The 17574-nt window shown below is 43.1% G+C and overlaps 1 protein-coding gene across 2 annotated transcripts in view; it reads left to right on the forward strand.

Annotated features, from left to right (window-relative positions):
- PCSK2 (proprotein convertase subtilisin/kexin type 2) overlaps positions 1–17574 on the forward strand; it is a 229676-nt gene that overhangs the window by 120023 nt on the left and 92079 nt on the right. For both annotated transcript variants that reach the window (XM_065919585.1, XM_065919586.1), the window contains 3 exons: positions 6476–6589; positions 8536–8644; positions 13971–14008. In XM_065919585.1, the coding sequence (XP_065775657.1) occupies positions 6476–6589; positions 8536–8644; positions 13971–14008 (261 nt within the window). The remainder of the gene's footprint in view (positions 1–6475; positions 6590–8535; positions 8645–13970; positions 14009–17574) is intronic.

Here is a 17574-nt window from a genome sequence, read left to right on the forward strand (position 1 = left end):
GGGCAGCAAGGAAGGGGAGGGTTTTCAGTCACGCCTGTGGTCTCTCTATTCACCCCCTACCAGCTTCACTCCTAATGTGGAGTCTTCTGTTTTCCCTCTTCCCATATCTGAGTTCATGGGTGTAGGCAACTGAAATTGATTCTGGATCATGTAAGTGAGAGTGAATCTGTTGGAAAGTGGTGTGAAACCTCGCGGTCTGTGGGAGGCTGAAGGATTGGTCCTGGGGGGCTCCAGGCTGGGCTGTGGCAACAGTGGCAAGGATCTTTTATGGAATGGAGTCTGGAGAATGAGCCTCTGAGATAAACACCCTCCAAGGGTCCTTTCTGCCCTCACACCATTTCCCCATGATTCGGACCCTGGAAGAGAGACACCCTCTGAGGCAGAGAGGCTTCAGTTCCTTTACAAGAGGTTGGTGCCTGGAATTTCACTCCCACAAACACAGAACCCGGTGGGCTTGAGGTCATCGCCCCAATATACTGGGGAACATGGCCGAAGGAAAAATGAAGGTTTGGCAACAAAATATAATTGTGAAAATTTAACAGCACCCAGAACACACCCTTTCACCCATCTACATAGTCCTGGAGCGTGTAGATGTTCAGCTACAGCTACTGCATGATGAGTTCATTTTTGCCCAAGTGGAAAGAAAGTTTCCCTTTGGGGACAAAGCCCAGATGTTGCCAGGAGCCTCCTGATTCAGCTCCTAAGTTTCATTTCCATCTAAGGGTTTGGGGTTGAATCTGTCTCCAGATGAAGTGTCATCATGGGCAAAGATAGCACCAATTTATCTTCGAGGTTCCCTCACTCACTTTCTAGAACTTTGTGGTGGACTTGCTGGCTTGTCAGGCAGGTTTTTCTTTTTTTCTTGTTTTTGATGTTTTGTTTTTGGCTGATTCCCAAATGTGATAGTACAGGACTGCCAACAAAAGTGGCTGTTGTTGCAGAAAGCAGTACTCGAGAAACCAAGCACCACACTTGGAGAATTGGAGAACTTGAGCTTATTATGCTGGCGGGCCCAGAAGAGTTAACACTCCAAGCTCTGAGCCCCGAACAAAGGGGTTACAGAGTTTTTGATACACAGACAAGCATGATTAAGCTGGTTTGCAGGTTTGCAGGAGCTAGAGCGATTGCAAAGAGCAGGACAGGGGCGAGTGAGATAAGCTCCAGTTCTTAGTATTGCGAGTCCCCACTTTTTGAGACCTACATGATCTACACTTTGTAAGGAGCAAGCTGGGTTACAGAGGCAGAAGGAGCATGAAGTTATGTAAAATTTTAACTTTTCCTCTTAATTCCCCCCTCTTGATACTTCTATCACTCATTGTGGAAAGCAGCATCTCATGTTCTGGTAGGACACTCACAGCTCCCCATCACTTAGGGGGCTACATTGACCTATTACCATATGTAACCTTGTGGATTCAATCCGAGAGGTTATGAACTGGTAACCACATTGAGAATACGAGGGCCAAACAAGAGCACCACAAAGATCATGAAGAGAGGACCTGTTAAAGGGAAAAGCCACGATGCCCAGTTCCAGATATTGTTCTAATTACCCCAGAAATTAGCTAGTTTCTCTCTCCTTTTTATGATTTGTTTTCTTAGCTGTTGGGCCATGTCCCTGACTATTTCTGATTGTTTTATGTAGAAGCAGCATTCTTCATTCTTCTTAAAAAGAGACAGAGTCCTCTCTTTTCGGCTGTCAGTAGGTCTAGCCCTCTCCTATTCTGTAAAACCCTCCTATTCCGTAAAAGCCAGCGAGTCTACTTGGCCCTGTAATGGAAAGCACAGCAATAATACCAATTAGGGATAGAGGTCAGGGTTGACAATGAAAATCCATCAATATTTTTATTGCCAGATCCTCAAGCTTTGCCATGCACTGAGCAGCCAACTGTCAGAGTGTGGCTGGAGCAAGACTGAAGGATCCTCAAGCTTCGCCGCACATGGACTAGGCAGTTTCTAAAGTGACTAGAGCAGGGCTCAGCGTCCTTCATGGGTGAAGGCCATTGTCTTTGGAACCGGACCTGGAGGAGGTTTTTGGGGTCCTGAACTGCTTTCCAGGTGTCCTCATCACAGGAAGCCACTGCCTTCTTGACTCTGGTGTGGTGGATCCAAGGGATGACCTCTGTAACTTTAATAGCAGTAGGGGTTGCCACGACAGCTGTGTGAGGGCCTGTTTAAACTGGCTGAAGTGATTCTTTCTTTTAAACTTTAACCCATATCTCATCTCCTGGCTGATAGGGATGAACCCAATTGCCCAAAGGAATGGGTGTCCTTTTTAAGGTTTCTCAGGTGATATGGCAGGAAGACTTTTCCAGGGCCTGGAGGTGTCGGGACATCTCCAGGCCAGCTAGTTGTTGGTGGTCTCCATTGAGGTTTTCTATTACTGGGGTGGTCTCCTATATAAGATCTACAAAGGGAGAACAACCTGAGGATCTTGGGGTGCATTAACGGAGGGCAATGAGAGTCCACAGGATGATAAGGCAGCTTGTTCCAGCATTGTCTGGGTGTTGGCCAGGGGATGTTCTTCTCGTACTGCTACTTGAAGAAACAAACTTGACCAGAAAGTTAAAGATATTTGGCCCAAAGATTAATAGAAGTAGGAAAGCTGCTGAGGGGCTAGCCAGCAGAACCAGGTCAAGACACGGATTCATGACATTAGTGTTTCTCTAGGTATGAAAAGATGCAAGAATTTGGACTCATAAAAATCTTTACCTGAAAACATCTATCTGAAGGCCTGTTTTTCCAGGTTTTTTCCAGATTACAGAATGCCTTAACTTTTTGTCTCCACCCTGAACTCCTTTCAAGGGGGTGTTGAAGGTCAGCATCTTGTAGTGGTCATGATTTAATCTTTGTAGAGGCAGCTGGCAAGGGCCAACTTCCAGTCTGCAGGGCCCCTTCATAACCACATATTTGACCATGTTTTGGGGGCATTTCATGGTCACTGTGTCCTGCGGTGCTGGGAAGGCTCATTCCCAGGTCTAACAAAGATTCCATTGACAGGCCACTGAATGTGTTGTCACTAGACCAGGCTTTGTAAGTAGCAAAAGTCTCTGGACCATACCTGTCTTACTAGCCTCTTGGTCCAGGAAAATATTTCCTCTTGTTGCTTCTTCCCAAATCTAGAGTTACATTATTACAATTATTGATCTCATATGGAACATCATATCAGCATTTCATCACAAGCTCAGTCACACATTTGGTAATGTAAGAAATAATCTTCTGAAACAAGCTACATAGAAAATAATAAAGCTAGCAGTTATTAGTAAGGTCACAAGGAAGAATTTAAGCCAAGAATGTTCATTGGATATAGCCCGGTATACCCCAGGTCATCTGACTCAGTTAAATGACTATAGCCAAGAGTTCATCTCCTGGTTGTACATCATGGAGCATCTGACCTTTATGCAAAGATTGGTTACCAAGATAAGCTTTAGAAACCATCTTAGAGTGTCTTTCTAATAACTTATTTAAAACTTTTAGCAATATAACATAACAAGAACCTATTTCACAAGTAAGTCTTAGTAAACACAGACCTTAATTAACAAAACTAGAACTTAATGTTTAGTGAAACATAATTTTTTCTTTTTTTTTTGGAGAACTCATTGTGAGGGCATTAACACTGTATCCAGGGAAGGCTTTAACCCATCAAATAAAAATGAGGTCTGTCAGGGAGCTCTTGAATTTCCCATAGCCCTGGCTTTTTGGTTTTCAGCTGTTGTTTATCCATTTTTAATTTCCTGATTTAGGAGCAGACTCTTACCATGTTTTAAGGACATCAGGATAGCAAAAGCCTAACCATGAGGGATTATTTTGTTGCTGTTGTTGAAGCAGAATGAGCTTTGTCTACATGTACCATAATCTTAAATAATGTTTATTTACTTTATCAAAGTAGCAAGAAGATTTTAAAAACAAATATAAATCACTTAAAGGCAAAAATATCCATAATCTGTTATCAAAAGCTGCATTCTAAGAAAACTTTATTCTCTAAATAGAGAGACCAATTTCCAATCTGGCACCAGTTTACTGTTCATAACAAAATTTGTTTACTTACTTAATCTTAGAAAGTCTTTTCTGTAAATCTTGAAAAACTAGTAGTATTTTTCTAAAGACGTGAGAATAAAACCATAGAAGGCATGTTTAAAATCTGATTCTGTTGCAATTGAGAAAGAAACCTAGCCATAACACTTTAATATGATAACTAGAATTATAATTGACCATATTTTATCAGGGTATATCAGAGCTAGATGAAATTCACATAATTTTAGGATATCTACATTAGTTAACATCAACCATACAGTATAACCTAAAAAGATTTTTCACTCTTTTAACAGTACTTCCCATGTAATTTAACATGTCCAATGAACTCAGGTAGCTTAATAGCTCTTTGGGATGTCTCATGGGCCCTCTGAAGCACCCCAAATTTAGCTGGAAGACAAATTATTTCGGAAGTTTTGTCGATAAATATCAAAAGGGTTTATAACACTCAGTCAGGTGGGATCATATACGCTACTGTGAAATAATAGTTATTTACTTAGAAAAAGTTAACAAAAGATTTCAGAGATAAATATAGAACAGACGAATTAAGAGGTAAAGAAATTTAAATCTATTAATAAAAGCAGTTCAACATCTAAAGAAATTATGTCCTCTTAACAGAGAGAAAAGCCAAATTCAAGTTTTGCACCAGCTTACTTTAAACTCATTAGGTAAGCTTAATTAAATTTATTTTAAACTTAGTCAGTCCTAATCACGTACAAAAGTTTTTAGGGTCCACTTTCCACAAACTTTGTTAATCACTTTCTGTAATAACCTGTAAGTCAGACCTACTTTCTTTTCCCTTTATAAAATATAATTTTATTTTTTATACCTTTTGTATTAAAAACATACATCCTACTTCTTTATTAGATTAGCAAACAAACATTAATACTAGATATTTAATATTTAATATTTCCCAGTTCACGTGAACCTGAGATTTATTTAGGCTAATTTTTCCTGTATTTAGAATTGTTTTATTTGTAAGCACTTACTTTTCTTTAGGCCAATTAAATTAGAACTCATTTACAACTTCAACAATATTATCAGAAAAAAACAAAAGCCATACACTGAGACATACATAAATCTAGATAGAAAGACTGACAGAGATCTTATAGTTTTTTGTTTGAGATTTAAAATATCTGTTTGACACCTTTTTTTCTTTGCTTGAAGTCCTAATTTGTCCAAGACTAAGGTCTCAGGCAAAGTTGATTGTGTATTTCAAGGACATGGAAAGGGTTAACTTCAAGTTTTTTCCTAGGCAGGCCTTTTAACAAGCTAGTTGTTTTTAACTGTATATGTAAAAATAATTGGCTTTGCAGTTTCAAAAAAAAAAAAAATTCTCTCACTCCATTCAATCAGCAATCACGCATTCACAATCATTCAGAGGCTATCACAATGCCCCCCTTCCTCCTGAGTCCCCAATTCTCCCTATCTGATGCTCCCTTCTTGGGAGCCCAGGGAAGTGATCAGCCTCCTCTTCTACCCATTGGAGTAGGTCCCTGCCTGGGGACCGGCCCAGAGCCTTTTTCTTGTGGCCATTCCCGGTGAGTTGGTCCGTCCCTCCAATGAGTCCGGTCGGGGCTCAGCCATCCGGAGAGTCAGAACACGGGTCCAAAAGAGAACCCGGAACACCGTCAGCTGGTGCACCTCCTCATTCATCTCGGGGTTCCTTCACAAGCCACCAGTCTGGCAGCTCAAGGGGCTGGCCTGGTTGGAATCTCACTGGGGCATCCGGAAATGTTGCAGAAACCAGTACAAGCGCCACACTCAGAGAGTTGGAGAACTCAGTTTTATTACTCCGGGCCTCCAAGTCCTGAACAAAGGTGTTACAGAGTTTTTTATACATGGACAGGAATGATTAAGCAGGTTTGCAGGTTTGCGGGTTTGCAGGGGCTAGGGCGATTGCAAAGAGCAGGACACGGGTGAGTGAGATAAGCTCTAGTTCCTAGTATTCTGAGTCCCCACTTTCTGAGACCTACCTGATCTAGACTTTGTAAGGAGCAAGCTGGGTTACAGAGGCAGAAGGAGAAGGAGGTCATGTAAAATTTTAACTTTTCCTCCATACTATGGTGCCTCCAGAAAACTAGTCTGGGATGGGTCCTCCCCTCCCTCTCATAAATCACATTCATTCCCTGAATGCAAGTGTTTCATTGTTTTATTTCACCTAATGCCCCCTACCACCTTATATCCATCTAATTCTTATTTTCACAAAACTCACTGAAGGCCATCCCCATGGCCTTGGTGTTCCATACAACAACAGTAAATTATCTTGGGAAATAATCAGAAAGTAAGAGTGTGCATGAGATGAGCTCAGCTTCTACTGAGGAAAGAAAACACACACACACACACACACACACATTATAAACAAACGGAATTTGAATTTGTGGAAATGAATTCTAGAAGAGGGGTGTTCAGTCGATAGTCAGGTAACACTCAAGCATTGTCATTCCAGGTAAAGAGGGCCTTGCAGCAGGAAGGATTCAACCGGAAAAAGCGAGGGTACAGAGACATCAACGAGATCGACATCAACATGAACGACCCTCTTTTCACGAAGCAATGGTACCTGGTAAGCATCTCGGTGCCTTTCATAATGGTTCTCATCCTGGGACTTCAGATAAAAGATGCATTTCTGTTTCCTCATTAGTCTGTGGGATTCTAGCCAGCACTGGCTTCGGAGAACTTTTCTGTTCCCTCTGATCAGTATTGATTTTCCACCACCCTCCACACATCTCCTTCTGTAATCTGGTTTCTCTCTGGAACTGCTAAACAGCCATGACCTTCTGGGTTCAAAGCAACTACCAAGAGCTCCTCAGTTTCTCCCAGACCAGGGTACAAGTGAAGACTTGCAGAAACATGTGAAAGTCAAGTCAAAGTTATGGGAGGAGTAACCAGGGCCTCAAAAGGCAGAGGACTGGGAGACCAGGATGGGGCCACAGGTTTAAGAGAAAGAGTCAACTGACCTCACAAGCAGGAGAACTCAGAGACTAGAGTCGCAGGAGTACCATCTGTTGGTGCTTCTTGCAGTAACGGCAGCCAATTCAGTAGGGTTTAGCTGATTCAAGGCTTGGAATCCTAGTCTGTCTGGTGAAATGAATATATTTTCACAACCTATTTGGGTGGGTTGGGTTACATTCAAGAGAGACGGGCTCATGTGCCTCCAAACCAACCCAAACCACAGGATACATGGAACAGGAGGGGTGACTAATTTGTAAATGTTTGTAATTTATAAACAGCCCATAGTAGGAATGCATCACAATTTTTCCCCTGGAGTTTCAGAGCTGGACAATGCTCTAGGCTTCAGGGCAGGGAATTCTACAAATCCAGTCTGGGCAACTGAATAATTTTATGTGTGTTAAGATCACCTAAGTTTCTTACAATAACAAACAACCCACAAATCAGAGTGAACTAACAACATCAAAGCTTGTTTTTCACTCATGTTATGCATCCAACACTGAAATCCCTTAGGTACCCAGGTTTCTTCTTAGCTGCATCCCAACCATGGTTACACGAGCCACTCAATGGTGGGGGAAAAGCAAATCACACACTGGCTCTAAAAGCATCTGCCTGGACGTGATGCATGGCATGTAAACTCACATTCCATTGGCCAATACCACTCACATGGTTCTAACTTCCAGGGCATGAGGTGTCATCTTCACATGTGCCTACGAGAGGAGTAGTCATTTCTATAAAGAGCCCTAATGATATTCATATATTTCAGCAGCATTGTACCAGCTACTTGTCACTATGGGCATCTGTCAATGCCAGCTCTAACTTCCCTATTTTTTTTTTTTTTTTATGATTTATCTTTGAGAGAATCTCCACAGGACAAAAATGCATAAGAAGAGGGTAGTGAACTTATTTGTATGGAATTTTTCTTTTTTTCTTTTTTCCTTTTCTTTCTTTTTGATTTTTTTAAGGGGGAAGGCTTTTTTTACTTCTTATATTAGAACTTGCACTAAAGGTGAGGCAGCTCTCTTTAATTCAGTTCAACAAATATTTTTTAAGTGAGACTTGGTGTGGGGATATTGAACTTAAAAAGGTAAATAGAGCATGCTCCCTCTTGCAAAGGATATTGTTATTTAGTGAGGAAATTATTCAAATCAAAATAAAGCAAGACAATACGAACTAAATTCTGAAAGTGAGGAATAAGTACAGAGTGACAAGAGTTGTGAGCACTTAATTCTAAACTGGGGAGGGTATCTTGCAATGTTGGCCCTCAGGAGTTTAAAGATGATGATCCAGTAATAAGAGGTAGGGAGACAGAAATTGCATTTGCGTATTTCCATGAGACAGAGAATATCAGTGTTCTGTGTATCAAAAAACAGAAGGAGCAGAGTAGAAGAGGTAGATGGAGGGAACACCCCAAAGTCCTGTTTCATGGAAGACGTGACCTCTGACCTGGCCCCGAAATATCAGGTGGCTGCAGAGTATGTCAAGCAAATACTTACCATCTGGTGCTTTACCATCTATGCCAAACTAATAAGAGCCTCTGCTTCTGCATTCCTGAACCAGATCAATACCGGGCAAGCTGATGGTACTCCCGGTCTCGACTTGAATGTGGCAGAAGCCTGGGAGCTGGGATACACAGGGAAAGGCGTTACCATTGGAATTATGGACGATGGTGAGTATTCCGAAGGCTTCACTCATCTGGAACCAAGTGTGTCTTTTGCATGTCTCTGGAACGGAAAAGAGCCATCGTTTGGGAGATGCTAGTCAGAAGTAGGGCCAGGGGCTGGGCATGGTCATGTATACTGTGGCGACATCCTCGCCCTCCTCACATCAGTGATCCTCAAGCCCTTCACAAATATGTACTGAATTAATAAGTTTACATTTTTTTAATGAACAAATGAAAGTTGACAATCATGGAATTCTAATTTTTCATTGGGGCCACTGGACTTCCCTGGTGGCTCAGTGGTAAAGAATCCCCCTGTCAACGCAAGAGACGTGGGTTCCATCCCTGGGTTGGGAAGATCTCCTGGGGAAAGAAATGGCAACCCACTCCAGCATTCTTGCCTGGGAAATCCCACGGATAGAGGAACCTGGCGGGCTACAGTCCATGGGGGTCACAAAAGAGCCAGACAGGACTTAGAGACTAAACAACAACAACAACAAACATTGCTTATATCTTACCTTGAAACAGCTTCTAAACCTGTTTATATTTACCACCTATGTCTCTAGATTCACACTGTTCAATGTAGTAGCCACTAGCCATATGTGGCTATTTATATTTAAGTTTTAATTAGTTAAACTGAAATACAATTAAAAATTCAGTTCCTCAATCACATTCGCTTCATTTCAAGGTCTCAATAACCACATGGGGCTAGTGGCAATTCAATTCCACTTCATTTCTATCATCACGGAAATTCCATTAGGCAGTGTGGCTCTAGATCCCCAAAATAGCTTTTTAGTAGCAGGATTGGCATTTGGAGCATTTTGACTTTATTGCTGCTTTCAGAATGAGCCCTGGTAAAGCAAACTGACTACAGTTTACTATACTTGCCCCACTGTAATGTTAATCCTATCCCACATGCCTGCCCGACAAAGATTTAGCAGAGCTTTATTTTTTATAGATCATGATATGAAAACCAAAGGGTTTGATGAACTGCTGTTTTTCTAACTACACGTGCCATTGGCTCTGCCAAGATCCTGGAGTAACTCTACCCTGCAGGCTTCTCATTGGGGATGCACTTTCACCTCTCATCAGCCGTCTGGATCCTCCATAAAAGCTCCACTGGGCAGTATTGGTCCAATTACACGTAAAGTCTGTACAGAGATGAAGCAATGGAGCCTTTCTCTTCTCAAGATCCTCAAAGAATATGATGTTTTTTAAAGCAAGCCTTTGAAGCAGGATTGATGGAAAACCAGGATAGACAGTGTGCTTAAAATCGGCGTGTCTTTGTGCGGGCTCAATTAAATATCGACATGAAAACAATGCTGTGTTTTCTGAGGTGTGAGATGTTTTGAAGTGGAGGCAAAAGCTTTCTCCAGTGGCTGAGAGCTTTCACAGGAATAAAAGGAGCTCTCACAAGAGTGAGTATGTGTGTATGTGTGTGCACACACTCATGCCAATGTGGGCAGCTTACTTGTTTTTACTTCCTGATCCTTTGGCTCAGAAAGCACCACGGTTGAGGCCGGCTCACCTAGGAGAAAGATGCGTGTAGGTTTGGGGGGAACCTGCCTAGGTTATCCTGGAATCACCATTTCATCACCAAGCATCTGGGGGATCAGAGCAGGACCCTTAAAAGTGGTCACAGGCAGGCACCTTGCTCCTAACAAAACGTCCAATGTCTCAACTGAACTGTTAACATTGTAGCTGAGGATATGAACAGGGAGCCCTTCATTGATTCCCTGAGGGCTCCAGAACTGGCAGTGATTCCTGAGGATTTGGACTGTTGTAGTGCCTGGAGAACCCCAGGGACGGGGGAGCCTGGTGGGCTGCTGTCTGTGGGGTTGCATGGAGTTGGACACGACTGAAGCGACTTAGCAGCAGCAGCAGCAGAGTAGACTTTTGGAGAAGGCAATGGCACCCCACTCCAGTTCTCTTGCCTGGAAAATCCCATGAACGGAGGAGCCTGGTAGGCTGCAGTCCACCGGGTCACTAAGAGTGGGACACGACTGAGCGACTTCACTTTCACTTTTCACTTTCAAGCATTGGAGAAGGCAATGGCAACCCACTCCAGTGTTCTTGCCTGGAGAATCCCAGGGATGGGGGAGCCTGGTGGGCTGCCATCTACGGGGTCGCATAGAGTCGGACACGACTGAAGAGACTTAGCAGCAGCAGCAGCAGAGTAGACTTTCAAACTAATGACAAGATACTAATGGTTTATGAACAAAAGTATAACCAAGTATTTGTCATTCGTGCACCATATTGCATGATTGTCTGGTGATGAGTCAGCGCCCCCTGTAGACTGCAAGCCTTAGGTGGCTGTTCAGCTCAGGTTCTGTGCCTAAATGGTCTGTGTTTTTTCCAAGACCTGCGTAGAGCCTGGCATTCATTGCTGAACATAAACCTGTGAATGAAAACAAGAATTAATCCATTAATAATACAAGAATTGAAAAATAAATAAACTGATTAAGAAGATGTACTCAGTGCTTTCCACCTCAAAAGATAATGAACTATAACCAAACATTGAAATACTATTTAATTACCAGGTTATCATTTTCATGCTTAGTTCATTATTACTTTTCTGGATCACGTCTGTCATCCTTAATCCATCCATCAACAATCTTCTTCCTCAGACCAAAGTCTGTGTCTGTTCTGACTTAACATTCAGTCTTCCACTTAACTTAATTAAGGATCCTTCATTTTAATTAGGCTAAATTTATCTTGTTTTAATTCTGATTTCCTTCTGTCTTCAAATTATCTCTTGGCTTCAATATTTTCCCATCACAGAGATGAGACTACCACATCTTAGAAAATTCCTCTCCTAAGTAACTTGAATCATCAGAACAGGAAGCCGTATTTTAAAAATTAACTGTTAGGGAAAAAGAAGGGTATTCTCTGCATGTGTGTGTATCTTTTCAAGTTATCTGTTTGTAACAACATGTTTTGCCTAACAATGAGTGCACAGAATGTAACCAATTTCAACAAACATATAGGACAATTTAATATCAACACAACACTCTAAAAACCAAGTTGTTATTGTTGTTCAGTCACTCAGTCATGTTGAATTTTTGTGACCCCATGGACTGCAGCACACCAGGCCTCCCTGTCCTTCACTATCTCCCAGAGTTTGCTTACACTCAGGTTCATGAAGTCAATGATGCCATCCAACCAACTCATCCTCTGTCACCCCTTTCTCTTCCTGCCCTCAGTCTTTTCTAATGAGTCAGCTCTTTGCCTCAGGTGACCAAAGTATTGGAGCTGCAGCTTCAGCATCAGTCCTTCTAACAAATATTCAGGACTGATTTCCTTTAGGATTGACTGATTAGATCTCCTTGCAGTCCAAGGGACTCTCAAGAGTCTTCTCCAACACCACAGTTCAAAAGCATCAATTCTTTGGCACTCAGCTTTCTTTATAGTCCAACTCTCACATCCATACATGACTACTTCAAAAACCATAGCTTTGACTAGACAGACCTTTGTAAGTAAAGTGATGTCTCTGCTTTTTAATATGCTGTCTGGGTTTGTCATAGCTTTCTCCCAAGGAGCAAGTATCCTTTCATTTCATGGCTGCAGTCACTGTCTGCAGTCATTTTGGAGCTCAAGAAAATAAAGCCTGTAGACTTTTTGAAATATTTCTTCTTCTCTGCACCATCCACGAAATTCTAGAAATGTGGTCAATGAAGGTACTGATGAGGATGCAAGGAATGTAATTGGTTATATGTTTACTGCAAGCTAAACACTTTCAGTGAACTGGCTCTGACCTCAAAAACTGCTTTTCTAGGAGAACAGTACTTCGGTTTCAAAGATGAGGAAGTTGAGACTCAGAGAGTCTATGTGGCCAGAGTCACACAAACATTTCAGTACCTGAGCCTGGATAGAACTGGATCTGGTAGTCTCACAGCCTGTGCTTGTCCCCAGCTCCATCCCATAGCCTACACTGACCTCTCTGAATCAGGGTCCAGAGCAAAGGTCTGAAACTTTAAAAATATTAGCCTTTATATCTTCCTCCCCCTGTCTTCCTGCAGTTTGGGGGAGCAGGGTAAAAGAGGTGGAGGAGAAGGGCCTGGCTATCGTCTCCCAAACTGTAGACAGCAGTTGCTTCTAATGTGAAAACATCAGTAGATCAGTGACCCCCCCCCCCCCACCCCAGTCCAGGAATTACTTGTGCAACCAGAAAAAAAAAAAAAAAGGAAAACTTCTTTTTAAAAATATACATTTGGATGCAAGTTCTTTTTTTCAGGACAAAGCTACAATGTGGCCCGGCCTTGTTATGCATGCAGTAAAGATGATCGACACTTAATGATGATCAAGACTTAATGATGCCTCTGGCTTGCAAATATTGCAACCCAATAGAGTTACTGACGCCTCTGGAATAAGACCACACTGTTTTCACCCCTACCGGGTTGAGAAAAAAGCAAGCACCTTGCCAGAAGTCACTCAGCCAGTCAGCAGCATGGCTGGGATTAAAGCTCTGGTCTTTGATTCCAAAGTCTACACTCATAACCATGATACTAGGTAGTGCAGGAACCCAGCCAATCTCTGAGAGGGCTGGATACTCTGATGTTCTTGCTGCTTTTCAATGATTAGATGATACTACAGACCTGGATGAGAGCTTTGCAATTTTCCCTTTGAAGTTCCACAGTGCTTTGAGATCTACATATTGATGGAACCCAGCAGCATCAGGGACCATAATCCTACTGTTGCAGTGACCCTTGGACAGCAAGACAGGCCACATGCAGGAGAAAGTGCAGTACTCCCACCAGGAGACTCATGGTCTCGGGCTCCCGGGAAAGCTTTCTGCAAAAACAAGAACCGGTTCCCACCTGGGACACCTCCAGGAAGCCACTTGCCCTTTGCCTAATGGCTTTTCTCACCAGGCCATGTTTCCCTGGTTATTTCCATGCCTGGCAAAGCTCTCCTAATCCACTGCTGTCTGAGCCCTGTTAAATAATCACTGCTTTTCCTCCCCAGGGCAGGCTTCATTTCAGAAGAAATGCCAACTGATGCTTCAGAAATGTCAGGACTTCCACAAATCTCTCTTAGATCACTTCTCTGATGAGACGTCCATCTTGGGACCACTAAGCTAACATTTGTGTCAGAAGTGTTATGCTAGGGCCACGAGCTGTAACTGGCTTCACTCCTCTGACACATCCGGTGGCCCCTGGCTCTGCGTGGGTTGGCGGGGGCAGCACCCTCCCCCGGGGGTGTGTGAGGCGGGGGCCCAGCGCTCACCCCCTCCCCATCTTCTGACGCCCACACAGAAGGCGCCTTCTTGAGCAGCTTTCCTGAAGACACGTGGCAGGTATTAACACTCTGTTCCTGTGTTCTTGTCTTTTCACAGGAATCGACTATCTCCACCCGGACCTGGCCTCCAACTACGTAAGTGCACGCTGCCCTGTGTGGGGAATCACGTGTCCTGAATGCTCTGGTGCCCCAGGTGGTGGGAGGACACACGCACACACACACACCTGCCTGCACGTAGGCCACACCCAGGGCACACGGGTACCCTGCACACGCACGCATGCCAGACAGCCCATCTTGTGGAAGCCGCAGCTAGAGTCAAAGACAGACAGATGAGGCGTGGGGCCCGGAGCAGGCAAAGGTGAGTGAGTTCAGAGAGAAAAAGAAGGAAACGGGGTCTGGAAGAACAAAGTGTCAAGAGAGAAAAGGTAGAGCGAGCAGGGAGAGAGGGCCTTGGCAAGGTTTAAAGTCAGCTCCAGCTGAGGACATTGACTGGAGGGTGGAAATGAGCCATTTGGGTTCTTGCTGGACAAAACGGATGGCAAAAAACCCAAGAGGGCAGCAACTCGCAGGTCACGCACAGCTCTATGAGAGCAAGCATGCCACTTTCTTAAGAGTATCTTTGTCCTGATGAGCTCTGCACACTGACTTTCCCCACAAATCCAAATATGGCATATAGCATCCCTTGACAGAGGAGAAATATTAACAGGGAATCACAGTAAATGTCTGGGCTCTGACTTTTGACCCAGCAAGTCACCTGCTGATTCCTGATAAGATCTGCAAACCCTTTAAACTTAAGTGATCGCTTTACTATAACCCCAGGGAGTATACCATTCAAGCATCAGTGTAGTGACTTAAAATAACCCAAACTATTACTATGCTATATTTCTCCTACAACTTCCAGATCTAGGTATTTTTTAAAAAGTATTTTGGTTGCTGAAAAGACTCATATATTTAGAGAATATAGATTTAAATAGAGGAAAGATGATTAACAAGAAGAAATATTTGGGGGTCCACGTTCTTCCTGGAAGGTGTGAGCGTCCACACTGCAAAACAAGAAGGGAGATTTTACATGCGTGTGGTGGACAGAAAATCGGGAAGCAGAACACAGACATGCTGGGTTTCTATTGATCTCATGGGCCTTATCAATCTAGAAGAGCGCACACTGGGCTGAGCATCTTTTTTAATGGAAAAAAAAAGTTAAATTAATCATTGGTGTTGTCCAGCCAATGTGCCTCCAGAGAGAAACGACAGACATTAATCCAAAGTTCATTGGATGGATGGGAATCCACTCTGCTAGATCAGGCAATAAAGAACTGGGACTCCCTGATGGTCCAGTGGTAAAGACGTCACCTTCCAACACGACGGGTGTAGGTTCCATTCCCTGTTCAGAGAGCTAAGACCCCACACGCCTTGGGGTCAAAAAACCAAAAGGTAAAACAGAAACAATAGAGTAACAAATTCAGTAAAGGCTTTAAAAAATAGACCAAAAAAAGGAAGGAACTGTCTAGGAGCTGTATCAACAGATTCAGACTCCCAAACATCTGCAAAGTCTAAGGACAGCAGTTGCTCCTCCTCTCCAACCTCCCTGCTGGTACATGGAGCCACTGCCTGGCTGTTCCTCCACTTCCTTGGAGGGACCGCCCCATGCAGGGCGTTGTCCGTCTCCTTGAAAGCCCCGTGTTTGCATTCACATGTCCAGCTCTTCTCGACTCCATGGACTGTAGCCCGCCAGACTCCTCTGTCCATGGACTTTTCCAGGCAAGAATACTGGAGTGGGTTGCTGTTTCCTTCTCCAGGGAATCTTCCCCACCCAGGGATGGAGACATCTCTTGTGTCTCCAGTATTGGCAGGCCGATTCTTTACCACTTTTGCCACCTGGACTATTCCAAAGCCCTACCTCCCCCAGAAATGCAGAACCATGGAGAGTTTGCCAAGGAGAGGTGGAGAGATGCATGTGCCTTGTTTTCTCCCAGGTTCTGATCTTGGAGGCCCTCCCTTACGGAGAAATGGTAGGGACAACCAGTTGCAGGCAGAGGTTCAGCCTCAGGGCTGTCCTTGCAACTGAGGCACTTCTAGTCTCCTCCCTGGACGAGTTCCTCTTGCAGCGTCTACAGCATCACTGTGAGGTGGCTGCCAGTCAGGCTGGACAGTGGGCGGCACACACCTCTCTCTTTCTAATGCCACTTTCTGCCCTTACTGGAGATTGACCTGGCCACCCCTGCTCAGCCCAAGTGTTTATGTGACAGCTGTTCCGAGCACCAGTCACCAGATTAACAAGAGACAGTAATTCAAGTGGGAAAAAATTCTTTCGGGGCTCTGATGAATGGTAGGTACAATGCCAGTGGACAGTGTCATTCACCTGCCAAAAACTCTCATCTGAAATTGGGAAAGTGAAAGATACACATTGAAAGGTGTCAGCTCCCCTCAAATCTGCAATATCCGAATACATCTGAAAAGTCTATGAGTTCTTTGAGTGCCATTTTCTTTTTTTCCTTTTCTTTCCTTTGTTTCTTTCCAAAACAAATGTTTCTAATTAAACAATAAATACATGTCCTCTATAGAACATGCGGAAAAACATAAAACAGATTCAGAGCTAGCTATATCACCATTCTTAACATTTTGACATATTTTGGACATCATTTCTGTGTGTTTATTTCTAATAAAATTGGGCTCTTGTTGCTTATACAGTATGCCCCACTTCCATGTGTTATGTCATGATATTTTTATATTATCAAGTAATCTTCAAAACCTGATTATAAAAGCTATATAGTATTGCCTCATGTGGTAATTTACTTAAACTCTCCAATCCCCAATAATTGGACAGCTAGATTGCCTCCAATGGGCATCTCACTCTTAGAGAGATGGTGATGGATGGTGACAAGGGTGGTTGAGGGTCTCCAAACCACAACAGGCTAAGGAGAGTGAAAAGAATTGGGGGGGGGGGGAAGGAAACCACAACTTAAGAAGCACATTAAACACATTTTCAAGTATTTCCAGTTCTCTAGAATGGACGAGGCATTCAACATGTTCAGTAGTTTCTCCCATGAAAATTCTCACCAATGTGTGACCATTGCAGAAGGATTTTAGTTCAGTTAAAGCAGAAACTAATGACTAAGGAGTAAATAAAAGCATTAGCTCCTCCAGGAAGTAATGAGCTCTCCTGACCTGAAAATGTTCATGAAGAGCATTGATGGCCATTTGGCAGGGTTGTTGAAGAAATGACTTAAACTAGATGATATCTAAGACCCAAATGGAAACTGTGAGCTCTGGAGAGAACCACATGATTCAACAACTTCCAACCAGAGGAAGGTCCATGTCTTCAGCACTCACCAAATTCACTCACAAAACACTTTTAACTTTACGAAGTGAGTATATCTAATTATACATGCCTTTGAAAATGTCCTCTGTCTTTGGTAAAAGTGAGAAAACTGAACCCCCAAATAACTCATCCTTTAACTCCTCAGCGGAAAACCTGAACCAGCTAGTTTTCACCAGTCATGTGTCTCCTTCACTCGGGATAGAGTTGAGAGTGACAACTTTAAAGCTACTTTAAAGCAACTTTAAAGCTGCCAGATTTGTCTTCTTTATTTTTAATTAAAAATTTTACACTACAATTAATAGGATGAGGATGGCAAGTGGAGTAGACCTGCCCAAGAGGGCAGTGAAGTCAGTGGATGGTGATAAACTCGAAAATTGTTTGA

Source organism: Muntiacus reevesi, chromosome 2 (genome assembly GCF_963930625.1).
Source record: "Muntiacus reevesi chromosome 2, mMunRee1.1, whole genome shotgun sequence".
In the NCBI taxonomy this organism is placed as follows: domain Eukaryota; kingdom Metazoa; phylum Chordata; class Mammalia; order Artiodactyla; family Cervidae; genus Muntiacus; species Muntiacus reevesi.